The sequence below is a fragment of the Lampris incognitus genome, chromosome 4 (genome assembly GCF_029633865.1).
Source record: "Lampris incognitus isolate fLamInc1 chromosome 4, fLamInc1.hap2, whole genome shotgun sequence".
Lineage (NCBI taxonomy): Eukaryota > Metazoa > Chordata > Actinopteri > Lampriformes > Lampridae > Lampris > Lampris incognitus.
Genome location: NC_079214.1, coordinates 67,500,239 through 67,528,046, shown reverse-complemented (window position 1 = coordinate 67,528,046; position 27,808 = coordinate 67,500,239). Strand labels below are relative to the sequence as shown.

The window sequence follows — 27,808 nt, the reverse complement described above, 5'->3', positions numbered from 1 at the left end:
CGTGCTGCATTTCTATTGGTTGGTTAGTAGACGTAGGTCGTAGCAGCAGTCACATTGTGAGACGGTCGTCCTACATGTCTGACACTGTCAGACTTTTGTCCCAGGTTATCTTGGCCCACAGGACCGTAATGACGGCTATCTTTGAACCAGTCTCACAGTGAGACGTAGGACCACTGTCTTGGAGCCACGACCAAAGATATCGCCACGTTTAGTCATCTGTGGTCTGAGACGGCCCACATCACACAGTCTGTAGGGGGCTTAACAGAAACCTTTCAACAGAAACCCCTCGTTGCTGCCCTGACTGTTTGTTTCCCAGGTGCAACAGGGGTTCGAACTTCAGCTTAGCTGGGACCAGCTTTACTCCGCATGGCTGTTCCATTACAGCAGCATCTCTCACAGGATTTCATCATGAAAACACCGTCGCTTACGAGAGAAGATCACTACAGGAAACACTGCCATCTTTAGTGAAACGACTTCCTAGCTGTCTCTGTAAGCAGGCCTCGTACTGGTGTTGTTGCATTGTTAAGATGACAGGCGTTACAAGTGTTGAGTCTTGATACCTCACCTTTCCACCAGTGGGAGCTTGGCCTTGCTCTTGATGGTGAGGTACCTCTCCCTGCAGCCCCCGCAGAGCAGGTAGTAAGGGTTCCCGCTGCCACACTCCCCACCAAACCAGCCGTCTACATAGGAGCCATTACTGCGGTAACCCTGTCTGTTGGCGCTGCGTCCACAGCCTGGGTGACTCTTCTTCATGTGCTGGTTGAAGTTGGCGACGCTGGCCTCGCACAGCTCACACATCACCACCTCATCCCGATCCTCCGACTCACACACATGCTGCGGGGGGAGACAACACAGGTGTGTAACACAACACAACACAACACAGCAACACAGGAACATGTGATGCACCACCCGTCAAAACATCCATGCACAGACGGAACAGAGCTCTTAGTGGAGCAGCCACTGCCCCTAGAGGTGTTTAATAATTAGTAGATCACCGACACTGAAAGCCATATTCATCCTCTTACGGTTAAATCAGTCACTTCAGGCCGGTTTAGAGCCATTTGTGCAGCGGGTTCGTGTGTGTCTGACACAGCTGTTACTTCAGTGTGCACATGGGAGTTCATGCATGAGAAAGCACTAAAGCGGGTCAGGAACAGAGCCCTCTGACCAGAGCAGAAAATCACACACACCCATGTTGGCCAGTCCAGTACCTCTGGGATCCACATTCCCAGAATCTCAGTGTCGCTGGCCAGATCCTGGCCAAACATGGCCTCCATTGTCTCCTCGTCCAGGTCCATCTCCAGCTCCTCGTCCAAATTGAAGTCGTACAGCGCTCCGGGGTCAGGCTGCTGCTGCAGTGAGGAGACCTCACGCCGGGTCTGGCTGTGATGGGCCTGCACCGAGCGGTACAAACCGGCTTATATGGAGGTGGGACAGGGAGAGGAAGGTAAACACATTAGTCATCTTCATCCCTCATCTGACCCAGTTCCAGACAGAGGCACCACGCTTCTTTGTGCTAGCTGGAAACACTCAAGACAAATAAAACATTAAAGTGCAAGATATAAACAGGCTGTCCGGACTTCATGTTTGTATGGTCAGTACAATGTGTATGCAGAAGTGCACGTGTAAAAGGCAGACAGCCGACTGGTTTCAGGCTGTGGAGGAATGAGATGAGGAATGTCCGGTTCTCACCAGCCCGGGCCAGCAGAGTGCGAGCGGCCAGGTCAAAGCGGTGCTTCCTGCTGACTGCAGAGCGCCCCCTGGGAGCAGGACAGCTGGAAGCTGAAGCACTCTCCTGTTCTGGACCCTCTGGGCTGCACCGAAATAATAAGAAAAAAATTTTTCCACTCGTGGTCAAAACACTCCAAACTCAACTACGTGCAGTTAGGTTGTGGGTATAAACTCAGCTTTCATTTAAATTTGCAAGGAAAAGCCTGGTGGTGATCAGCTCTTCATCTAGTTACATTAACCTCGTGGCCATTATACTCTACAACTTCTCTACACTATTGTATTTTATGATTATTTCCAGACTAACTGTCAAGAGAACTGTAGGGTAGATACAACACATACCTCTCGCTGAAGCCTTCCTCCAGCTCAGCTCCGTCCGCACCTCCCATGTCTCCAGGGGAGCAGAAGAAGGAGCTCCTATCCAAGGATTTACCTCCTCCTGCAGAGGCAGTGGCCCCGGGACAGGAGGAGTCAGACCCAGATCCATTCCCACCTCCACCGGAGGAAGGCTCCTCCTCATCCTCCGGTCCCGGGTGCTCTATCATCCACATGGCCAACACAGTGATGTTCTGGGCGTCAGCCTCTCCTCGAGCACCTGGGAACCAGGTCACACACACACTGGATGTGTCACACACATCATGGAGAAGTCACGGACATACTGGACGTGTTACACACACACTGGACATGTCACACACACATGCACGCTCACATACACACACACAGGACTGTTGACAATGATTAGATGAAGGTTTGTTGCAGTGCACAGATTCCCCACTATGAAAGAATCCTATCACTCAGAGTAATACCCGTAGTATTACACCACTATTATCTGGTTATTACAAAGGTACAGTGTATATCACTATTCTAGTACCAAGTAATGGTAACTGGATTAAACTAACAAAGGTGTAAAATAACACACCAATCACTGATTAAGTGGTTGGGGTTTTTTTGGATTCCCCCCCATTTTTTCTCCCCAATTGTATCTGGCCAATTACCCCACTCTTCCAAGGCATCCAGGACTCTGCTCCACCCCCTCTGCTGATCCGGGGAGGGCTGCAGACTACCACATGCCTCCGATACATGTGGAGTCGCCAGCCGCTTCTTTTCACCTGACAGTGAAGAGTTTCACCAGGGGGACGTGGCGCGTGGGAGGATCACGCTATTCCCCCCCAGTTCCCCCTCCCCCCCAAACAGGCGCCCCGACCGAACAGAGGAGGCGCCACTGCAGCGACCAGGACACATACCCACATCCGGCTTCCCACCCGCAGACACGATCAATTGTGTTTGTAGGGATGCCCGACCAAGCCGGAGGTAACACGGGGATTCGAACTGCCGATCCCCGCATTGGTAGGCAACGGAATAGGCCGCTACGCCACCCGGACACCCTGATTAACATTGTTAAAGAGTCGGTGTCACTGTCCAGTCATATGATGTCCCTGCAGGTACTGAATTCCAACCCAACCTCAGTAAATCGGAATTGGTCAGTATACTGGTCAGTACCAGTCTCACACTAGCAGGGCAGCCTCTAAATTCTGAGTCAATATGAACTAGGACTCAGTACAACCCCCTCTAGTGGTGAAACACGATAACACTCATAACCATCTGTCGCCGCTAACACAGATGTAAAAATGGACCAAGCACAGACAGGGGTGAATATTCTCCCACTTGTAACGCGGCTCTAATCTAAGCAGGTGATTTGAGGGACACTGACCGGTGGCCTCCAGAGCCTTGGTGATCTGGCGCAAGGAGAAACCCATCTCCAACAAGGGCACAGCGATGGCAGGAGGCGGGGGGGAGGTAGACAGCCTGCTGCTGGGGTCGGACAGGGCTGGAGAAACATCCACACCCAACAGCTAAGTCACTGGAACACTGAGCAGAATGTATATGCATGTGACCATGTGGTGAACCGGTATACTTACAGGTACCTGTTCTGTTCTGTGGCCTGGAGGTTTGAGAGTCAGGGGAGGTGAGGCTCTGTCGGCGGCCCACTTCGTCTGAGGGGGAGGTGGGAAGGGAGGAGACAGGAGGAGTCTGGGCTCGCCGGGTGGGGAGCAGGGTGGTGGTTGGGTAGCTGGAGAACATTTGTCTGTTCAGACAGAGAGAATTCACACGGAGCACCTGCTTTCAATATAACTGGCCGACAATAAACAGAGCAAGGCTGAAGCCACACGAAGCCACAAAGCAACCGTCACATCCGCCTCCGCTCACTTTGACCACGAGGTGGCTAACCACTTCCACTGAGCAACGTGGGACCCTAGTGGTGCAGGGTAAACTGGCACGGTGAGAAAAAGTTGTAACCGGTGAACTTTACCATCGCATATTGAAAAAAATTCCTGAATTAACAACCAATGAGATTTCAGAGAAATCTGACGTGTGAAACTTCTTCCCTCGCTTGGTTGGCCATTTCCCAACAACATGGAGGAGAATCGGATGAACAGTGTTGGGTTTTCCAAGCTGTATGACTCAGCTCTGCTGATGTAGAAACAGGTAAAAGAAGCCTGGTAGAAACTGTCGGTGTTTCTGGTATGTAAAAATACTGAACAGATCAATCTTATCTATTATCTACATGGTGGGACTATCTGTCTTATCGCTAACCAGGTGTAAAAATATAAAACAGGAAAATTGGCAAGCACATGGAGGGCTGCTGGTAAGAAGTCGGAGCGGCAACGGGCAGTTTCACCGCTTCTAGTGTGGCTTCAGCCTAACAATTAGATATGTACACCAGCTAGTTCTTACATAAACATTACGTGTGTGATAGTCTTGCACAGATAGTCTACTCAACACAAACTCATCAAGTCTTTGTCTGCTTTGACATCACATCTACTATCACTGCCCATGTTTTACAGAACATTCTAGATGTTGAGTTTTGTCTTCACAAGCTGACGTTCTGATAAAGAAGGGTTGGAAGTCAAACTACAGAGTGTCCTGTAGAGAGTGTACTAAGTATGTGTGAAATCTGAACTGGCTTAAACTAAGCTTGTATGTGATGATGTGGGGGTCATGTGACCTGAGCAGGCTGAGAGGCATGACGCCTGGAGACTCTGAGGCGGGGACAGTCTCGGTATCAGTGACAGGGGTGGTTGCCGTGGTGGTATCCTCCAGGGAGGAGCTCATGAAGGAGGTGGTGCTGGAGGCAGAGGGACTGGTGGTGACCGGTGTCTGAGCCAGCTGCTCACCCTCCACTCCTTCCCCCTCACCCTCCGGCTCACTCTTCACACCTGGGTGAGGTCAACCACATTATTATCAATATGATTAAATATAAATATTATCAATGCATAGACCAGAGAGCAGTGCCAGCATGAAGCCTCACCATTTTTGGTCTTTGCCCCGGGACTGGGCTCCTCCAGGAGTCCGTTGACCACCAGTTTGTAGATCACTGCCTGGGCTCGCTCCAGGTCTGCCAGACCCAGTGCCCGCTTGATGGGGGAGCGCATCACCGCCCGCTTCACCATGTGACGCATCAGGAACTGCAGCGCTGCCCGAATCTCCACCTCCTCCTGGCACACCGGAGAGCCAGCAGCTGATGTCAGGTCAGCGTTGTGCCCACTGGCTGCCGCCTCAGGGAGAACCTTCATGGGAGGAGACCCACACAGCAGTCAACAAACATCAGATATTTCAGAGGAAGAACACCAGTCAGTGGGAGAAAAAGTTTGAGTAAAACTTCTTCAAATGGTAAAAGCTAAAGCTAGGGTATAGAGAGAACTCCCCCCTCATGTACACATCTATAATACTTCTTCACTTCTCTTGAATGTTGTGTTGTTTCTTGGTGCTAAATAAATCTCACATCAAGTGAAACTCCAGGTACTGTGGAATCATACAAATTATTCAGAGTCTGCTCATAAAAACAAATAAATGCCAAGGGAAAGGCGTGGTCAGTGTCTCTTTAAACTGCTGTTGTGTTTGTGTGTCCGTGTTTTTGTGTGTGTGTGTGTGTGTGTGTGTGTGTGTGTGTGTGTGTGAGAATGTCCATCTGTCCTTCCATTTTCTTGACAACCGCTCATCCAAACAACTTCACACTTGACACTTGGGTCCTCAGCGATACAGCCGCCATGTGTGAAGTCAATCGGATGAACGGTGGTCAAGAAAAGCGAAGGACAGACAAACGGACAGAGAGTCCTTCCACTTTAGTGAGACAAACTGGCTCCAAAGATGCTTTCAGAGTGAAACTGCTTGCTCATGAGAAGAAAAAAGAAATGAGGTTTTTTTGTCAGTGTAGACCTTGACATGAACTCTTAACTAACTAACAGCATGCTGCGGTCACGTGGACAGTTTTTACACGTCTTTCCGTTTGCTGTATTGCCAACCACAGTTACCGTCTCCCGGTAAAAAAAAAACCCCAAACAAACCTCAAATACTGATTTTGCCGTCGATTACCGTGGCAACGATGGAAGGTTTCGGGATGGAAGGCGTACGGGTCAGCCCTAGTTAGTGGTACCTTTACGTGCCGTGTCTATGTGTTACCTTTGGGATGAGCAGCAGCTCTGCGTACTTGCTGCAGCTCAGCAGGGCACTCAGGGCCTTCATGGCGCCGAGGTAGAGGTAGGACAGCTGCACAGCGTGAATCTCTGACTGGGTAGCAGCAGACGGCTCATGGCTGCGCACTCCTTGCTCATGGCCCTTCTTCCTGTTCCCCTCGGTGGGGGTGTGAGGGGCTGCAGTGAAGGGTGTCTCACTCGCCCCTCCCCCAGTGGTCAATGTAGCTTGTTGCTGCTGCAGGCCTGAGGAGTAGGAGGAAATGTCATTGTCGGACTTGGAGTTGGGTGCCACGTGTGCTTTGACCTCATCCAGGCTGTGGGACAAGCGCAGGTCAGAGGCGGCAGTGACGGGGACTGAGGCAGGTGAAGCTCCGGCGTTCTCCTTGGGCTCATTGCGATGGTGCACCTCGTTATCGGCCTTGTTCTCATTTGTAGCTGCCTCATTAGCGGCGGCGGGGGCCACCGCGCGGTGCTTCTTGTCGTGGCGTCGCGTGCTGAGTTTGGCCCCACCCTCCTCGTGGATGCTGGTGAGGTAGGTGAGGTCCAGGATCAGCGAAGCGGTGAGGCCGCGAAAACGAGCCACGTCAAAGGGCAGCGGCTCACACGGCTCCAGGTTGTACAGTGGGGTGTCACTAGGCGACCAGAAAGTTGGGAAGCTTTAATAAGAGGGAATGAGGGAGGGAAAGAGGAGCGAAAGGAGAGGAGGGAAGGAGACAAAGTGAGGGAAGGACAGGAGAGAACAGCATGCATGATGTGGATAAACAGAAAGAAGTGTCTCATGCAGAGAGGTTTAAACTGATTAGTGTGAAACAGGGGAATTATTTATGTATGGACATGAATGTGAAATAACAGAAAATGTAGGGTGAGAGTTGTGATTAAAAAGCAGTGCAGGGAATTATGGGTAAGGTATTCAAGGAAAAGTTGGGGTCTGTCAGGTGGATGTTAAAACAGCCAACAAAGACTTGATCAGACATGGGTCAAACTCTGAAAACGTTTTGACATACCAGTTGTCACAGCAGCCAGACCCACATGCCACAGCACACACACACACACACCAAGTCAAAACACCAAGCAGCACGCTGCTGTTACCCTCTCACTGGGCGCCATGTTGTTTCTGTCTCTCACTGGGCGCCATGTTGTTTCTGTCTCTCACTGGGCGCCATGTTGTTTCTGTCTCTCACTGGGCACCATGTTGTTTCTGTCTCTCTCTGGGCGCCTTATTGTTTCTGTCTCTCACTGGGCGCCATGTTGTTTCTGTCTCTCACTGGGCGCCATGTTGTTTCTGTCTCTCACTGGGCGCCATGTTGTTTCTGTCTCTCACTGAACGCCATGTTGTTTCTGTCTCTCACTGGGCGCCATGTTGTTTCTGTCTCTCACTGGGCACCATGTTGTTTCTGTCTCTCACTAGGCGCCATGTTGTTTCTGTCTCTCACTGGGCGCCATGTTGTTTCTGTCTCTCTCTGGGCGCCATATTGTTTCTGTCTCTCACTGGGCGCCATGTTGTTTCTGTCTCTCACTGGGCGCCATGTTGTTTCTGTCTCTCACTGGGCGCCATGTTGTTTCTGTCTCTCACTGGGCACCACGTTGTTTCTGTCTCTCACTGGGCGCCACGTTGTTTCTGTCTCTCACTGAACGCCATGTTGTTTCCGTCTCTCACTGGGCGCCACATTGTTTCTGTCTCTCACTGAACGCCATGTTGTTTCTTTCTCTCACTGAGCGCCATGTTGTTTCTGTCTCTCACTGGGCACCATGTTGTTTCTGTCTCTCACTGAACACCATGTTGTTTCTGTCTCTCACTGGGCGCCATGTTGTTTCTGTCTCTCACTGAGCGCAATGTTGTTTCTGTCCTTCACTGAGCGCCATGTTGTTTCTGTCTCTCACTGAGCGCCATGTTGTTTGTGTCCCTCACTGGGCGCCATTTTGTTTCTGTCTCTCACTGAGTGCCATGTTGTTTCTGTCTCTCACTGAGTGCCATGTTGTTTCTGTCTCTCACTGAGTGCCATACTGTTTCTGACTCACATTATGGTGGCGTCAGAGAACCTGCTGTTCATAAGACAATTTTTGTATGTTTGTTATAACCCCCCCCCTTTTTCTCCCCAATTGTATCCGGCTAATTACCCCCTCTTCCGATCCGGGGCAGGGGAGGAGGGGGGCTGCAGACTACCACATGCCTCCTCCAATACATATGGAGTCACCAGCCGCTTCTTTTCACCTGACAGTGAGGAGTTTCACCAGGGGGACGTAGCGCATGGGAGGATCACGGTATTCCCCCCATCCCCCCCCCCGAACAGGTGCCCCAACCGACCAGAGGAAGTGCTAGCGCAGCAACCAGGACACACACCCACATCCGGCTTCCCACCCACAGACACGGCCGACTGTGTCTGTAGGGACGCCCAACCAAGCCGGAGGTAACACGGGGTTTCGAACCGGCGATTCCCGTGTTGGTAGACAACGGAATAGACCGCTACGCTACCTGGACGCCCCGTTAAAGACAAACTTTGCCGCTAATAACATGCACAACCAGTAAGTGCTGGTGGTCTATCTAGCCTTTAAAACCATAACTTCCTGTAAAGAAAGCTGTTCTGCTGGGGCTACATCTACCAGGATGCAATGCGCAAGAATTTCCCAACGGCAGAGATCAGAAAATGAACATCTCAGCCAATCCGCTTTGTTGCTCCTCTACCATCCACTGATTTCAATGGATGGCGGGAGTAAGCTAGTTAGCTAGAGGAGGCTACAGCGACACAGACAACATTGGCACGTTGTAGAGAATTTTCTCATTAACAACCTTCCCAAAACAGTGACAGAGGTTAACTTCAGCCAGCAGTTCATCTCAACACAGAAACTATCACACAACAACACAAACAATACATCTGAGCCAAAACAAGGCTGCAGGAAGTGATTTATGTTTGTCGTCTCATGGTACCTGATGGTAATCTCCGCCTCGTCCCACTGCACCTTGGCCGAGGTGCTGCCCTCCTTCACCACGCCCAGCAGAGTGGCATGTCGGCCCGTCTGTTTGTGGACACAGCGCCCTCCGACACGCAGACCCGCATCTGCTCCACCAATCACAGCCAGCACAGGCCACACCTCTGTGCAGAGCGTCCTGAGGTTTTGCTCTGATAGCTCCCCCAAGCCATGCTGGCGTCCATGGCGACCCCTGTCCTCCTCCGTCCTGCTGGGTGTGTCGTGGCTCTCTCTTTGGGCATCGTGCTCCTCCCGGCTCTGTACAGAGCGGCTCTTCTTCAGTCTCTGACCCCCTGTGCCGCCGCTGGCTGTCCCTGCCAACTCTCTGAAGCAGGGTTTGATCTTGTGGAGGCGGTGGATCATGGTCTTGTTGATACGGTGGTTCCAGTGGTCTGTGCGGTGCAGGATCCGGATCAGCTGGGTAGTAGCTTCAACCAGGACAGTGGCCACAGGGCTGCAAACCGGGTCGCCAGGGAGCAAGTCTCTGGGTGTACCCCGCATCTGCATGTCACAGATCTTCACCTGGAAATATTACAAGATATTCAGATTACTTCACTTTCTATACAGAATCGAAGGCTGCTTGGACATGACTTGATGCTAAGATAATGCACAGCTGTCTAACATCATGCTAACGTTTGTCTAACACCGTGTCCCAACTGGACACGAGTGTCTGACTATTGCATCGCATGCTCACTGTCCACACTGAAACCGTCATGTAAACAAACCATGTACCATGCCGTAAGCTCAAGATCAGACTGGAGATGTCCTCGTACATGACACAGCACTTTTCAACGCGAGCGATAGGAAGGAAATAGAAATGGGGTGTCCGCCAAAAGTTCCATTCAATATGGTGCACTGCTGTGCAGCGCCGTGTTGCTCGTGGCCAGTTAGGACCTTCCATCAGAAAATAAAGCAATCAACCTGATTTTGAGGTACTTTACTGATCCCTGTGGGGAAATTACTCTCTAGCCGTTTAGCTAGGAGCAGTGGGCAGCTGCCATGCAGCACCCGGGGACCAACTCCAGTTCGTCTTGCCATGTCTCGACAGGAGTATTAACCCTAACATGCATGTCTTTTTGATGGTGGGGGAAACTGGAGCACCCGGAGAAAACCCACGCAGACACAGGGAGAACATGCAAACTTCACACAGAGGATGACCCAGGATGACGCCCAAGGTTGGACAACCCTGGGGTTTGAACCCAGGACCTTCTCGATGTGAGGCAACAGAACTAACCACTGCACCACCATCCAGCCATCAATCCATTATCCGAACTGCTTATCCTGCTCTCAGGGTCGTGGGGATGCTGGAGCCTATCCCAGCAGTCACTGGGCAGCAGGCGGGGAGACACCTTGGACAGGCCGCCAGACCATCACACAGGGCTGACACACACACACACACACACACACACACACACACACACACACACACACACACACACACACACACACACACACACACACACACACACACACATTCCTAGGGACAATTTAGTATGGCCGAGTCACCTGACCTACATGTCTTTGGACTGTGGGAGGAAACCGGAGCACCCAGAGGAAACCCACACACACGGGGAGAACATGCAAACTCCACACAGAGGACGACCCAGGATGACCCCCAAGGTTGGACTACCCCGGGGTTCAAACCCAGGACCTTCTTGCTGTCAGGCGACCACGCTAACCACTGCACCACCAATTTTTGTCACTGATGCTCACTTGTATCGCATTCAGTTAGGTCACAGCGTAAAACGATGCTAATTTTTCTTAATTTGATGCTTACATCATTCAAAAACGATGCTAACATGTCTCTAATGCGATACCAACAGGATGCTATCGTATCGCTAATGTAGGAATGGAGGAGTTGGATGCGCCTTCCCAAAAAGAAACTCTTACTGTGGTGCTAAACCCAAAAAACATATACTTCAAAAACCACATTCAAGGACGTAGGGTAGCACTCACCAATTTGAAAAAGGCCAGGGACAGTGCCTCATTTCCACCAATTTATTTTGGCCAGCAAAACATGCTAACGTTTCAGCCTGCTGCTACAGGCCTCTATCAGGATGACATAAGAGGTGATAAAGTGCAGCGGTGAGGAGAATATGAAATTAATTATAAATTCATTTGCGCTACTGCTGCTGCACAAAACCATGTCATGAAAAAATGGAAAGAGGAAAAAACATGTAAGGACATAAGTCAGTGGACATTAAATCAGAGTATATCAGAGTGATTACTGTCAGCCTGTGGTCTCACACACAAATTGTGTTCCCTTGTTCTCTGCTCCTCGCAAGTGATTTTGTTGCATTTAACATTGTAGTGACTGCAGATGTCAGGTTTGTTCATCTGGTTGCCTTTTCACTATCCATTAAGTGTAATTGTTGTTTTTGTACGCTTTTGTACAGTTATGATTACAGACTCTCTCTCCACCTCCCTACACTTGTATTTTATTTAATTCATTTGCCAAAAAAAAACAAACAGACAAAACGCAGAATAAACAAAGTTAAAGATGAATTTGACTGATAGCCCCCCCCCCCCCCCAAATTATCTACAGCTATAGCAATAATATTTATCCTGAACTCTTTTGGCCACGATAATCGTGTACTTCATTCATTCAGTCATCTTCAGCCGCTTCTCCAGGGTCGGGTCCCGGCGGCAGCAAGCTAAGTAGGGCACTCCAGACGTCCCTCTCCCAGCAACGCCCTCCAGCCCCTCCTGGGGGATTCCAAGGCGTTCCCAAGCCAGATTGGACATGTAGTCCCCTCCAGCGAGTTCTGGATCTACCCCGGGGTCTCCTCCCAGTTGGCCGTGACCGGTAAACCTCCAAAGGAAGGTGCCCAGGAGGCATCCTAATCAGATGCCCGAACCACCTCAACTGGCTCCTTTCGACGCGAAGGAGCAGCAGCTCTACTCCGAGCTCCCTCCGGATGTCTGACCTCCTCACCCTATCTCTAAGGCTGAGCTGGACACCCTACGGAGGAAACTCATTTCAGCCGCTTGTATCCGCGATCTCACCCTTTCAGTCAGTACTCAAAGCTCATGACCATAGGTGAGGGTTGGAACGAAGACTGACTGGTAAACTGAGAGCTTTGCCTTCAGACTCAGCTCCCTCTTCACCACAACGGTCCAGTACAACAGCCACATTACTGCTGATGCTGCACCGATCCGCCTGTCAATCTCCCGCTCCATCCTACCCTCACTGGTGAACTAGACCCCGAGATACTTGAACTCCTTCACTTGAGGCAACAACTCATCCCCAACCCGTAGGGAGTAATCATGTAGTGAAAATCTGCTATCATGACACCCCTTATATGTTAAACATAACTTGTAACGTCACGAGTTGTGCTACAGGGTGTTTCTCACCTTCTCTCCAGGGTTACTGCTGTAGAACATGACACAGGGGTAGAGCTCTGCGGCATCCACATCCTCAAAGGCTAACTTCGGCTCCTGTGGAGAGTGACAACAGGCTTTAGTGAAACCATCACACACTGTTTGTATGTGCCTCTTGATGTTCAGTGGGTGTGTGTTGGTCAGGATGTGACTTATCAGAAGGGAGTTTAGGAGAGGGGGTGGAGAAGAAATAGAAGTTCTGTAAGTTTGGAGAGAGGAGGAACAAACTGGCAGGGATGCTAGAGACAGGTTTGAAGGGTATAGGCTGGTAGCAATGGTATATCAAGGACCTCAAGGTCCTTGATATACCAAGGACCCATCCCACCCAGGACACCATCTGTTTGAACTCCTGCCCTCGGGCAAACGTTACAGAACAATAAGAGCTCGGACAGACTAAAAAACAGCTTCTATCCCCGAGACATAACCGCACTAAATGCAGCCAAGTCTTGATTTCTGACTTTTTGTGCAATATGTTGGTGTCCAGTAGAATGTAGAAATGAATGTGTGTGTTTTATGTTTTTCATTCTTTTTATATTGATCTTTGCACTGATAAGAACCGCACTTTCAAATTTCTTTGTATTTGTACAATGACAAATAAAAGTTGTATTCTATTCTACATATCCAGGTGATATTATGACATGAGTAAAAATACATAGCTAGGATCAAAATATATAACCAGGGGATGTGGTCAAGTTCAAGTCTATTAACAGTGAAGATAGTTTGCACGTGTTTGGAATCTTATAGAATCTTATAGAAAGGAGGAAGAGAAATTAAGGATATTTAAAAAACAAAAAGCATCTACATACCTAAAACTATGGAAATATTTACATATTTTACATCTAATTTACATCTGAGTAAGCAATTGTGGAACGATGGGCATCTTTCTGAACCAACAGTAAACAGACAGCAGTGGTCTGGTAGACAGTATTCACATGTAGCTCTATGTCACATGTCTGGTCAGTGCTCGCCACTAGCCTTAAGATCTATCCAGATGATGTGCAACATGTAAACAGTCAGGCTTGTTATGTATGTGTCTCTCACCTTTCCACCTCCTCCTCCTCCTCCTCCTCCTCCTCCTACTACTACTACTTATAGCTGCTCCCATTAGGGGTTGCCACAGGGGATCATCCGTTTCATCATTCCATCTCTTCCTGTCCTCTGCATCTTCCTCTGTCACACCAGCCACCTGCATGTCCTCCCTCACCACACCCATAAACCTCCTCTTTGGCCTTCCTCTTCTCCTCTTCCCTGGCAGCTCCATATTCAGCATCCTTCTCCCAATATACCCAGCATCTCTCCTCCACACATGTCCAAACTATCTCCATCTTGCCTCTCTTGCTTTGTCTCCAAACCATCCAACCTGAGCTGTCCCTCTAATATAATCATTCCTAATCCTGTCCTTCTTCATCACTCCCAATGAAAATCTTATCATCTTCAACTCTGCCACCTCCAGCTCCACCTCCTGTCTTTTCATCAGTGCCACTGTCTCCAAACCATATAACATAGCTGGTCTCACTACCATCTTGTAAACCTTCCCTTTAACGCTTGCTGGTACCCTTCTGTCACAAATCACTCCAGACACTCTTCCCCACCCACTCCACCCTGCCTGCACTCTCTTCTTCACCTCTCTTCTACACTCCCCGTTACTTTGGACAGTATTTAAACTCAAGTATTTAAACTCATGCGCCTTCGTCACCTCTACTCCTTGCATCCTTACCATTCCACCGTCCTCCCTCCCATTCACGCATAGGTATTCTGTATTGCTCCAACTGAATTTCATTCCTCTTCTCTCCGGTGCATACCTCCGCCTCTCCAGGCTCTCCTCCACCTGCACCCTACTCTCACTACAGATCACAATGTCATCCGCAAACATCATCGTCCATGGAGACTCCTGCCTGATCTGGTCCGTCAACCTGTCCATCACCATTGTAAACAAGAAAGGGTTCAGAGCCGATCCTTGATGTAATCCCACCTCCACCTTGAACCCATCTGTCATTCCAACCGCACACCTCACCACTGTCACACTTCCCTCATACATATCCTGCACCACTCCTACATGCTTCTCTGCCGCTTCGGATCTCTCATACAATACCACACCTCCTCTCTCGGCACCCTGTCATATGCTTTCGCTAAATCTACAAAGACACAATGTACCTCCTTCTGGGCTTCACTATACTTCTCCATCAACATTCTCAAAGCAAACATCACATCTGTGGTGCTCATTCACGGCATGAAACCATACTGCTGCTCGCTAATCATCACCTCTCCTCTTAACCTAGCTTCTATTACTCCTTCCCATATCTTCATGCTGTGGCTGATCAACTTTATACCTCTATAGTTGCTACAATTCTGCACATCACCCTTGTCTCTCACCTCTCCATTCTTGCCAAAGGAGATGGTTCTGGCCTCCATGTCCAGGACGCAGGTGATGAAGTCTCCCTGTGTGAAGCTGCTGAGAGTCAGAGTCTGCTCTCCATTGTGATAAAGGTTCCCACTGTAGGCTCGGTACAGCCACATGTCCGACGTTGTGCGGTGGTTAAAGTCATGCACGGGCCAACGGGACACGCCGACACATGTGCCCTCGTTGCCACGGTTCTCCTTGACAATGTAGAACTGTGAAAAGGAGAAATTTTTGGGTGGATGGAAGATGACAGACAAGTTCAAATCACGGCCAGCTTTTTACAAAAACATTCTTGGTGATTAATTAATTCCCCTGGCACTACTATAATTCTCTTGTATCTAAACTGCAACAAAATAGCATTTGATATTAATTCATTTAATGTTTTTTTCTTCTTTTTTGGATTTTTTACCCCAATTGTATCCGACCAATTACCCCACTCTTCCGAGCCGTCCTGGCCGCTGCTCCACCCCCTCTGCCGATCCGGGGAGGGCTGCAGACTACCACATGACCCCTCCGATACATGTGGAGTCGCCAGCCGCTTCTTTTCACCTGACAGTGAGGAGTTTCGCCAGGGGGACGTATCGCATGAGAGGATCACACTATTCCCCCCAGTTCCCCCTGCCCCCCTGAACAGGCGCCCTAACCGACCAGAGGAGGCGCTAGTGCAGCGACCACGACACATACCCACATCCAGTTTCCCACCCACAGACACGGCCAATTGCATCTGCAGGGACGCCCGACCAAGCCGGAGGTAACACGGGGATTCGAACCGCCGATACCCCTGTTGGTAGGCAACACAACAGATCGCTACGCCACCTGGGCACCCCGGTTAATTTAATGTTAATGAAACTAAAATACAGTACAATAAACAAAACTAGTACTTTTATGTGAAGTCGCAGTGCTTCACAAAAGTATTCAAACACAGGAATAAAGTGAATTAACTAGAATCAAAACAGGGGAAGGAAAACGACTCAGCTTTCCAGTAAAGGGGTTTTTAGACACTGAACTGGTTTCCAGTGTAAACATTCAGTCCTCTTCTGAAGACGGCTAAATGAGCGTGTGACATCTGTGGATTGGATGATAGTTGATTCTAACCACACTAGCGTAACCGATCCTTTTCCCAAACCAATGAGTAACACTTGCTGTCCCCTGGGAGGCAGGACTGTACCTTCCACTGGTAGCAGCCAGAGGAGATACCGGTGGAGGCCAAGCCATATCCTTTACCCCCACTGCCATGGGTCAGCCCCTGTCCATTTTCTACAACACAGCACTGAGCCTTCTCGGGGTCAAATGACACTTCCTGGATGGGCAAGTTCTCATCCTCCTCCTCTGCCTCACCCTGCAGGTCAAACCAAACATCAGTCACTCACACAAGCAATCACATTTAAGACTCCTGGAAAAAGGTAAATGAGGAAGGCTGAGCACCTGTAGTTTGAGTTCCTGCATCTTCTCTTTGACCTGGATGCTGTGCTTGGCTTGAGCGATGGGGCCTTCCCACATGCAGTCAGACAGCAAGGCGAACAGGCGCTCCACCACCTGGGGGAATAAAACCAACGTATTTGCTGACTTATGTCTGTTTTTACAAACTTGGTGTCGAACAAACTGAGGGGTGCACGTGCTACCTGGGTCATCTGGTCCTCCTCCACATTGGCCTCACAGGCAGGAAGCACCGCTTCCAAAACGTGAAGCGCCAACAGGCGTGTTCTCAAATTCCCCACTAGAGGAACTCCTATAAACACAACAGCAGATGTTCAGATAGATTACATCACAGGGGGTCCTCATACAGGTATAAAATGCCCTCTTGTGTCTTGTTAGTGTCTAACACAGGTTGTTACCCGTGTACAGGTTATACCTGAGCAGCATTTCTGGGCAGCAATATTGAGCAGTACTTCAGTCCATTTGGGGGAGGCCATCTTTGATTGAATGGCCTTGGATGACACCACCCTCCTCAGGAAAACAAGGAAGTCTCCAAGGTGCAGCTCAGCAGTGTGCTGCTTACGCAGCAGAGCTGAAAGACAACACAAATGTTACTATTTGATAACGGTAAATCAAATGTGTTGGTGCAGAGCTACAACTCCTGATGCCGGTTTCATGCCGTATACCAGTGTTTCTTAACCCAGTCCTAAAGGAACCCCTATCCTGCAGATTTTCATTGTAACCCTGCATAGGTAGCCCTGCTTGTACTTACTCGACCAATCATGTCGCAGCACTTAATTATGCAAGGTGTGCAACATCTGACATAATTCATTGCTGATTGGTTGACTACAACTATAACTATAACTACAAACAGGTACCTATTCAGGGTTGCAAAGAAAATATGCAGGATAAGGGTTCCTTGAGGACAGGGTTGAGAAACACTGCCGTATACAGTTATCATTGATAACTAGTGACGCCCCGATCCAGTCAAAGAGACTGGCATCAAAGCTGACCTACACCTTTATGTAGTCCAATCAAATTCGGATCTTATATTCATTTTCTCCATTGCACTCTGTCTGCGCCACCTGTCATAGGCGTCATAAACTGACATTATCCACAACTTGTAGCAGCAGTGTGAGGCACTAGCTGCCCCGAGTTACTGTAACTGGTTCAGGACAAATCAAACTACATCCTCACCCACATGGACACACCAGGAAGAGGGAGAGAGGGAACCACAGACATATCTATGAGGGGCCATGAGGGACATTATTCAGAATGAACTTGTGCTATACTGAAAACCACACACACACTCACACTCACCACACTCACCACACACTCACCACACACACACAAAAGTGAATTTCAGTTAAACCGGAAGACGTTTCAGATGAAACGGGAGGTATTTCAGTTGAACTGGAAGGTGCTTGGGAAAAGCAGACAAATCAAGATACGGGTTATTGAGTGGTGTTGATTCGTTCGCTACGCTGATGTCTGCTAAACAGCCTGCAAGCAATCTTACCAGAGTGGCAGCTTTACTTAACACATACTGGCCTCACCAGAGACCATCAGAGCCCTGTCAAACACGACAACAATAGGGCAGCAACCGATCATTGCAACTCCAAGTTGCTACCCTATTGTACCCTATTGTAAGCACCTTCCGGCTCAACTAAAATGCCTTCTGTTTCACCTGAAACATCTACCGGTTTAACTGAAATTCATTTGTGTGTGGTTTTCAGTATAGCAGATGAACGAGTTAATTCTGAATAATGTCCCTCATGGCCTTTCATACATACCAGTGACTCTCACTCTTTCCCATTAAAAAAAGATCACACACGTTTTTGATTTTTAACTGTTTTCACCCTCTGGTGTTTTTAATAGACTGGCTGTTGAGCCCTCAATCACGATCTTTGTTTGTGTTGTTGTTCTGGAGACATCGGAAAAGCCCTGGTGAGGGCTTGGTTGTGGTGGAGCGTCGCCACATGTGTTTTTAAGTTAATACGAGCAGTTAAAACATCTGCAGTGTGGAACTTCATTAAACTGGAAGATGAAAGCAGCTCAACAGCCCCTTGTAACATCTGCAACGCCAGTATCAGGCAACAAGGTAGCGTCCAAACTAGGTTCAACACAACTTGTATAATAAAGCACTTAAAAAGACATCATTTGAAGAAGGGCTTTCCACAAGGAGAAATCTTTTGGCTGTAAAAGCCCAAATTTGGTGGCCTCTGGCATATTCTAAAACCACTATTCCATCATATACAGTGGTCTTAATTATTGCATATTTTAATGAGTTTGCCTACCTGATTGTAAACATGTAGTGAATTACTGTAAAGGAGAATTAGGCCTCTTGTGTTTGTTAGCCCAGTCTGTAAATAGCTATTAAAACCAAGTCTATTCCTGTCAGACTCACGCCTCTCATCCCTGTTGCACATCCCTGTTGACCTATGGATGCAAACAGTTAATCACAGACTCAACCAGGGAGAAAGAAGTAGGCCTACATCTTCATCTGCCATGTTTGAAAGAGAGGAAGACAGTGAGGAGAGCAGTCAGGAGGGTAGTCATGACGATAGCTTGTAGGATAACCGTACTGCGTAAAGACTGAGTACCAAGCAACATCTCCAGGTGCTCCCTTGACAACCAGACCAAAAAGGTATGGCTGCCGTGCATCAGCCAGGTGGGTGCTACACATTGGTGGTGGTTGAGGTGAGTTTCCCCCTTTTCACCCGACCATCTGAGGAGGCAACAGACTCTGGCCTCTGTTACCACAGACCGAAAGCCTGTCCGGCTCAGATCAGCCAACTCTCCTCACCTCTAAAGTCCTTCTTCTCAGAGTCGGTGCTGTCTTCCTGCTTGGACTCTTCCTGTTTGGAGTTTTCCTGGTCTTTACTGGAGGAGAGTGGGCCAACCCCGGCTTGAGACAGCAGGTTTTTCAGCTGGCTACAGAGCAGGTCCAGCAGAGACTGGACTACCTTTGGACTAAGTTTGTCAGCATAGGTTCTGAAAAACCAAAGAGAGCGAGTGATAGAAAGAGAGACAGAGAGAAAGATAGATATGCGAGATTATCGGTAATAAATTTGTAAGCTGACTGAGTTGTTAATGGAATGTAATACTATCTGTCAATGAGCAACAATGATCTTTACTCTTTTTAATAAAATCAGACGCAAAATTAATGGGAATATCCAGAGGTAAATAAAGAGATGGCGATCCAGGTTGATGACCATGTCTTACCCAGTGCTGATGGCCAGGATCTGCAGCAGGCGAGTGGAGGCCACCTCCAGGGCCGTGCTGAGCTGGGACAGCCCAGGTTTGGGAAGCAGCTGGAGGGGTTGACCAAGCATGGTGTCCGTGCCGCACAGCTGGGAAAGCACATTTAGCAACCCGCTGGAGATGGCCAGAGAAACATCTACTGGCTGGTACCGCACGCTCAGCGCAAAGACAGTCACCAGCAAGAGACGCTGCTGGGCCTCTGAGGAGGTGGGGAAGAAGACCAAGGTAGGAGACAAGAGTTAAGGTTTTTCTCAAACTGCCCCACAAAGACACAGCGCCTTCTAAACCCAGCCTCTATATGTCATACTTGAGAACAAGCTAACTAGCACACAACATGCTACCTCATTTAAAACATGGCAGTTCCTGTGAAAATACTGAAATCCCACAATTGCAGTGTGATTTTCCAATTTTCAAAAAGGAGCTATATCATGATTTTCAAGGCTTAAATTATTGTCCCATTGGTGTATGCTGAAGCCCAATGAGAAGTTTCAGCAAAGAGGTAAGTTTCTCAATACGTTTTAATGAGGACAGGGTCCAAAAAAAGTTAACCTCTCCTGTAAGCATGCATCTAATCTCGTAGCTGTACCTATGTGGTGTTTGTTGGCTTGCAGTGCTCTCTCCAAAGTGACAGACAGCTGCTGGTAGATCTTATGGACAGCTGTCTGGATGTCCATCTGCAGGCTCCTCTTGGCTGCTTTAACACCGTCCTACAAGAACACAGCATCCACAAGTCCATTGATCCATGCATTACAAGGTTATCACAGCAACCAGTGACCATTCCAGAGTTGTCAGTGAGGCCCAATTTCCACCTGCATTAACATGCCATTGGTATATGGATATACATGGAACTGGTATTATATGGGTCATTATTGTTCTCCTTGTGTACACTGTAGACATTGTACTGTACAAAGCTAATAAGAGTCTGCTATCATCAAAACAAGCATGGCTCTTTTCTTTTTCACAATCAGAAATCAGAAGCACTTCATTTGTCATTTCATTTCATGCACTTGCGTACATGAAAGGAAATAAAACATTGTTTCCCCCAGCCCACAACAGTGCAACACAAACACAAAAACACATACAAGAACTACAAGAACACATATATCCAAACTAACACATATATCTAAACTAAACAAACAAACAAAAAATCACTGTCCAGGAGAACGAACGCCAGCCAGGATGACTGTTAGAACTGCTGGTCTGCATGGGCTAGCAGTTAGCTTAGCCTGTCCCGCTTCTGCGTCCTGTCAGACCGCCCTCTGTGTTTCTTCTTTGGGTGCAGCTCCGGTCAAGACCATGGTCCTTGGGCCCACAAGATGCAGCAGACCAAGCTCCCTCAGCCGATCCAACGCCACCTCTCCCAGGCAGACACCTTCGACAAATCTCCCCGCACTCCACACGATGACACTAAAAACACAGTCAAGGCTAGGCGAGGCCGTCGCCAGACCGCCCTCGGTGTTACCTCTTCGGGCACAGCTCAAGGCAGGGTCGTGGTCCCTGGGCCCACAGGACGCAGCAGACCAAGCTCTCCCAGCCATCAAATGAAGATAAACTTAGACGCAGAGATGGACAAAGACACTGCATGGACGGTGCTGGGTGAAGCTGCTGCAAACACAAGTTTGCGCCGCCATCTTCCCACACCGGTACTGGGTGAGGCCACTGCAAACGTGAATTTGCGCCTTCATTTGCTACTGAAGTTGTGTTCATGTCTACTGAAGTACTCTGATTAGAGACATGAGAAAAGATCAAATGTTTGTAGTTTCTGTCAATTTTACTACAGCAAGTTTATTACTGTGGGTGAGGGAAAGGATTAATGACTAGTGAGTCTGAGTAATCAGAAACCTTGAGTGAATAGTTTTGCTACTCCCTCATCAATAGGAGCATTCTCCAGGGATCAAATTTACAACCGAGATCCAATTACGAGTTTAGCCTGACGAAGGTGGTTTGTCTTATCTGATGGCAAAGCATGTGATGCATTTACACCTTGCAATGATACCCCACAGCCCACATACCTGGTAGTGGTGGAGCTGGACACTCTCCCCCTTCACCCCTGTGGTGCCCACGCTGCCCAGGCCAAAGCAGCCAGCCAGGAACTGCAGCCTGACGGATGTGAGCAGGGAAGAGGACTGGAATGCAGTGCTACCACGGTCCACAACCCCAGGCTGGCTGCCTTTCTCCTCCATGCCAGAGATGAGCACCACAATCTGATGAAGAGCCTCTAACCGCAGCTATAAAAAAAAAAAACACCCATAGTCAGCAATAGGTCCATTTACTGTTGTCATCTACTGACTTGTCTTTATGCAGTCTCAATAATTCAGGTAAGGAAATCACAGAAGGTTGAACCAGTTCATCTGACACAACATTTATTGAGAGAAATGTTTCATCATCATCTAAGTGACCGCTTCAGTCTCAACTGACTGCAGGTATCCCACCCTTATAACAACACAGCGGCATAATGACCCAAACCAAAAATCGGTCCATCAACTAGAGTTACATTGGCCATGTGTACTATTCACAAAGGACTGGGGAAGAGTTGCAGTCACAGCATTGTAAGACGACAGATGTACTCTTAGCTTGGTTTGAATGCGGTGTCAAAGAGACAGTCTATGTGAAGAGGGAACGACAATCCCTAAACCGGGGGGGGGGGGGGCTAGGAGTACATCTATTACCATCTTACAATGCTGTGACTGAAGAGGTCACTTATACCCTTTTTACACCAAAATTAGCATGTATAAGCGGGTTTTTAAACCGCGGGTAAACCCGCTAAAAACAGGCAATGGACTCCTTTCACAGTGCCAGCAGACCTGGGTCTGACTGCCAGCAGACGAGCTTGCCTTTCTTTTTTTTTTCTGCTGTAGCATCATCTTTGAGGTCATGACATCCGTGATGTCACAAACGCGCCAGAAAACAGGGAAGTAAACAGTAGAAAGAAAGTAGACAGCCTAACAAGGTTAGCCAGTGCGGAGTTGCCATAGATACTTCGGCAAAGCTCATAAAATGGCCAGTCCACACGAGCCGTTCCAGTCCACACGAGCCGGTGGAATGAACTCCCCACTGATGTCAGGACAGCGGAGTCGCTGCCCATCTTTCGGCGCAGGTTGAAAACGCACCTCTTTAAGAACTACTACCCAGTTACTTGTTCTTAGCACTTATTGTATTCACTCATTTAAAAAACAAAAAAATCTCTTTCTTGCGCTTTTACTTTAGCACTGGTTTTGCTCTTAGATGCTTGTTTAGATGCACTTATGACCTCTGATGACCAGTAGTTCTGCTGATTTCCTTCGTTAAATGCACTTATTGTAAGTCGCTTTGGATAAAAGCGCCGGCTAAATGACTGTAATGTCATGTAATCTATCCTATTTACTGTTGTCATCTATCTTATTTACTGTTGTCCTCTATCATATTTAGTGTGTCATCTACATTATTTACTGTTGTTATCTATTATATTTAGAGTGGTCATATTTTATCATTTTTACTGTATTGCCTATCTTATTTACTGTGGTCATATTTTACTACTACTACTAATAATAATACTATTATGACTACAACTACTGCCATTTTTAGTACTTTTTTTTACTATTTCTATTTATTTTTACATTGTCATCTATCATAATTTACTGTGACAATATTTATAGTGGCCATATGAACTACCACCTTTTTTAATTTTTTTTGGGGGGGGTTCCCCCTTTTTCTCCCTAATTGTACTTGGCCAACGACTCCACTGTTCTGAGCCGTCCTGGTCTCTGCTCCGCCCCCTCTGCTGAGCCGGGGAGGGCTGCAGACTACCACATCTCCTCCCATACATGTGGAGTCACCAGTCGCTTCTTTTCACCTGACAGTCAGGAGTTTCACCAGGGGGACGTAGCGCGTGGGAGGATCATGCTATTCCCCCGAGTTCCCCCTCCCCCCGAACAGGTGCCCCGACCGACCAGAGGAGGCGCTAGTGCAACGACCAGGACACATACCCACATCTGGCTTCCCACCCGCAGACATGGCCAATTGTGTCTGTAGTGATGCCTGACTAAGCCGGAGGTAACACAGGGATTCGAACCGGCGATCCCCGTGTTGGTAGGTAACAGAATAGACCGCTATGCTACCCGGATGCCCAGGAATTAATCTAATGAGGTTTTATGTTGTATCTATTGTATCATTCTTCTCTCTATTTTGTTCTGTCAGCATAATGGCATTGTACCAGTTAGGTGTCATTCTGTTAGCATGACTTGATCCTCATGTCTCTGCTGCTAAAGTCTGGCAGTTGGGAAAGACGGCCTCACCTCAGCCCTGCTCTGCTGGGTTTCCATGGCGAGGATGGTAGCCTGGGGGCTGGTGGACATGCCCTCCTCAGGCTCCTTAAAGGCCGGAGCAAACCCTACGTCTCCGCTGATGAAGCTGACCATGTTGTCTATGAGAGCGTGCACGCCCAGGGAGCGGCTCAGGTCCATGTCCAGTTCTTCGTAGGAGTGGGCCGAGCTGTAGCTCCGCTGGCGGCTTAGCTTTGCCCGGAACCAGGAGTCTGCCAGGGAGTCTGGAGAGCTGTGAAGTAGGCCTGGGGGCAAGGGGAGGGGGAGACATTTCAGATCCATAAACCTATAACCTATCATACCCAGTCTGCCCCATCATTCAGTCAGTATTTAGTAACAACACCTTGTCAAAACAAAGCTTCCTGTTTCCAGTCTTCTAACTGTTGCGTTAGATTTGATTTTTTATTTTATTTAGCTGCTACAGGGAAAACCTGGAAGCGGTGATTTCTGCAAAAGATGATTTTACTACATACTGACTTCCAGGGTGCCCAAACCTTTTCACATGCCACATAAGTTTTTTTTCTCCTTTAAATCCTGCTCTAGCTTTGTCAGAATATGTAGAAATGTGTCAAGTATTAGTGTGCACCCTGCAGAGGTTGTGTTAATCTCTCTTGACCATGAGGCTCAGTAAAACATGCAAGTTTTCCAGGACTGGCCAAACTCTTGTACAACAGCATCAATTACTCTGAAGGCGGATGGAGAAGGCTGCTGATTAGCACTGAGGAGGCATGTGATGTGATGTGCTGATACTCTCCCACAGGCACGTCATGCTGTCACAAGCCTGCGCCAGCCAATAAGAACGCGTCTGCCATATGCGCCGCTTTCCAGCACCATGTGATGTGGAGAGGTGAAATGATGAGCGGGGCTGGTCTCCATATGCAGGCCCACCGGCTGGGATCGTTTTTTAAATGTTTACGGAGCAGCCTGCCCTCTCGCTGCAGGAGCGCAGCAGATAGTTGTGGAGGGCATTCAACAGAAAAACGCAACACAAAGGGCGGTGCGCACAATTCTCTTCCTCTTCCCCTGCCACTAATCAGGGTTTAGTAGCGCTTCACATCACCTTGTGTGCCGAATCAATGGAAGCTTAGCCAGTGTTAGCACGCTTACTATACAGAACGCAAACAAAATACATATGTTCACCTCTGAGGGTTATACACCCTATCTATTTTACACACCATGAGGGTAATTATAATTTTACATCAGTGCGTACATGGATGATTCTTCAGTTAAGGGAGTTTTTCTGACCCCAGGGTAGATTTTCAAGAAAAAAAAAAACTTTTATTGTATTTGTTAGTTAGGTTGCGTTAGCTATGAAAAAAGATGTGTCTCAGTGATGGCATTTTAATACTTTTTCAGTCTGTTGAAAATTCAAATGTGCCAGAATTTTACTGTCTTGGGCTTGTCCCCAACCCAGACTTTTTAACTTGCCCTCTATAATAAAGTAATAAAAGTGGTTAAATTCATTAAAGCTTTACTTTGCATTTCCTCATAATAATTTAAAAATACATATTTCACATTCATATGGTTTATATATGTGCAATTTGTACATTTTTATAGTTAAATATCGCTGTCCCTCATACATCTGTCATTACATCACACCCAACATTTTTTTCAAACAACAACGTGGTTGCCATGGAAACGAGAAGTGCCAGAGGTGCGTGAGCCATCATGGCAGAAGCGTGACTCTTACATGTGCACAAATGTGAGTAATGTGAAGGTTTATATGCCCTGATCTGACAGGATGGTTATTACACATGTAGTAATGTAAAGGTTTATATGTCCTGATCTGACAGGATGGTTATTACACATGTAGTCATGTGAAGGTTTATATGTCCTGATCTGACAGGATGGTTATTACACATGTAGTAATGTGAAGGTTTATATGTCCTGATCTGACAGGATGGTTATTACACATGTAGTAATGTGAAGGTTTATATGTCCTGATCTGACAGGATGGTTATTACACATGTAGTAATGTGAAGGTTTATATGTCCTGATCTGACAGGATGGTTATTACACGTGTAGTAATGTGAAGGTTTATATGTCCTGATCTGACAGGATGGTTATTACACATGTAGTAATGTGAAGGTTTATATGTCCTGATCTGACAGGATGGTTATTAGGCCTCATCACCAGACACGTTACTAGTTGAGTATTTTAGTTCAGAAATAAGAGACTTCACTTTATTCACCTATATTCATTGTACATTGTATGCTAGCTAACAAGTTAGCTTAGCAAGTCTAAGACTGAGCCAACTTTTTCTCCAGAAAGTGAAAAGTGTCATTACATCACGTGTCATTACATCACGTGTCATTACATCACGTGTCATTATATCACGTGTCATTACTATCACATTTTGCTGTTACAACTTTGAAAAAAGCATCATGATATATCAAACTTATTGTAGGACGATCAAAGCTATGCTGAGATATTTGTTCCACACCACTTACTAGAGCTTTTGAACAAGAAACAAGAAATTTATTTTTTATTTTTTCAAAATTTCAAAAGCCAAAAGTGCCCCAAATTGAAGAATCACCCATTAGTACTACAGCGTGTACACAGTAGTACTACAGTGTGTACACAGCAGATTTTGTGTCAGGTCTCATGGGGACTACCCGTACTGGCTGAAGGGCTTTTGGTCTGCAGAGCGCTGCATGAAGACCAGTCCGGCCGTGTGAGATCAGCCAAACGGGAGGTACTAGAACCCACCGCACTGTGAAATCTAGCCAGGCACACAAACAGCTTTCTTCTCAGGCATGTACTGTCCCTGTCCAAACGAACGAGGACGAGGACATTGAGAGCAGAGAAGAGAGCTGTCGAGGAAGACAATGGCTCAACAATGTCCTCTGTTTTCTGTTGCTCTTTCTGTCATGGCCGTGTGGCTCTAACATGGGATCAGGGAGAAAACGTAAACGGGAGCCTTCGGGCTCAGGTGGTCCATGGTGAGAGACATGGATGGAGATGTGAGCTGGGTTTAGGAAAAGAGGAGGAAACATGCCATCGTTTACTTGCTTGGAGCTCCTCTTGTTTTTAGGGCTCAACTGCCCTAAAAGTAGTAAATAGACTTAAAAAGAAAAAGAGAAAAAAAAAGAAAAGAAAAAAAAAACAGAAAAAAGAGCAACGTGACAAACCTGAATACTTTCATGAACCAGTCAGACTGTGTGCAAAGTTCAACTTACCTCTCCTTTTATGAGAGAAGGCCAGATCCATGTCCACGTTCCTCCTCCCACTCTGAGGGAAAACACATTACAATCATCACCCTGCACACATGAGGACAAACTGTCTGTCTGCCTGTCTGTATGAGTATGAGTCTGCTTAGTGTCTGTCTGGTGTATGTATGGAATTTGTGTGTTTGTGTGTGTATGTGCACATGCTGTGTGTACCCCCCCTCTTTTTCTCCCAAATAGTATCTGGCCAATCACCCCACTCTTCCGAGCCATCCTGGTCTCTGTTCCACCCCCTCCGCTGATCCGGGGAGGGCTGCAGACTACCACACGCCTCCTCCCACACATGTGGAGTCGCAAGCCGCTTCTTTTCACCTGACAGTAAGGAGTTTCACCGGGGGGACGCAGCATGTGGGAGGATCACGCCATTCCCCCCAGTTTCCCCTCCCACGTCAAACAGGCACCCCCGACCGACCGGAGGAGGCTCTAGTGCAGTGACCAGGACACATACCCACATCTAGCTTCCCAGCCACAGACACGGCCAATTGTGTCTGTAGGGACGCCCGACCAAGCTGGGGGTAACATGGGGATTCGAACCAACGATCCCCATGTTGGTGGGCAACGGAATAGACCACTACGCTACCCAGACGACCGGTGCATATTTCTGTCCGTGTATGTTTGAGATGTTGTGGTGTCTGTGGTATTGTGTCT

The 27,808-nt window shown here is 48.0% G+C and overlaps 1 protein-coding gene across 5 annotated transcripts in view; it reads right to left on the bottom strand.

Moving 5' to 3' along the window:
* Window positions 1-27,808, bottom strand: part of herc1 (HECT and RLD domain containing E3 ubiquitin protein ligase family member 1) — a 133,087-nt gene that overhangs the window by 36,804 nt on the left and 68,475 nt on the right. For 2 of the 5 annotated variants that reach the window (XM_056279427.1, XM_056279430.1), the window contains exons 25-46: window positions 27,113-27,164; window positions 23,907-24,178; window positions 21,645-21,860; window positions 20,219-20,339; window positions 19,594-19,831; window positions 19,175-19,362; window positions 16,805-16,960; window positions 16,575-16,681; window positions 16,378-16,488; window positions 16,121-16,291; window positions 14,925-15,164; window positions 12,525-12,608; window positions 9,130-9,692; window positions 6,190-6,835; window positions 5,039-5,297; window positions 4,736-4,946; window positions 3,648-3,814; window positions 3,440-3,556; window positions 2,071-2,323; window positions 1,693-1,814; window positions 1,191-1,417; window positions 566-834 (exon numbers count right to left, since the gene is read on the bottom strand). In XM_056279427.1, coding sequence (XP_056135402.1) covers window positions 566-834; window positions 1,191-1,417; window positions 1,693-1,814; window positions 2,071-2,323; window positions 3,440-3,556; window positions 3,648-3,814; window positions 4,736-4,946; window positions 5,039-5,297; window positions 6,190-6,835; window positions 9,130-9,692; window positions 12,525-12,608; window positions 14,925-15,164; window positions 16,121-16,291; window positions 16,378-16,488; window positions 16,575-16,681; window positions 16,805-16,960; window positions 19,175-19,362; window positions 19,594-19,831; window positions 20,219-20,339; window positions 21,645-21,860; window positions 23,907-24,178; window positions 27,113-27,164 — 4,790 coding nt within the window. The remainder of the gene's footprint in view (window positions 1-565; window positions 835-1,190; window positions 1,418-1,692; window positions 1,815-2,070; window positions 2,324-3,439; window positions 3,557-3,647; window positions 3,815-4,735; window positions 4,947-5,038; window positions 5,298-6,189; window positions 6,836-9,129; window positions 9,693-12,524; window positions 12,609-14,924; window positions 15,165-16,120; window positions 16,292-16,377; window positions 16,489-16,574; window positions 16,682-16,804; window positions 16,961-19,174; window positions 19,363-19,593; window positions 19,832-20,218; window positions 20,340-21,644; window positions 21,861-23,906; window positions 24,179-27,112; window positions 27,165-27,808) is intronic. The other 3 variants (XM_056279428.1, XM_056279431.1, XM_056279429.1) reach the window with 2 other exon arrangements.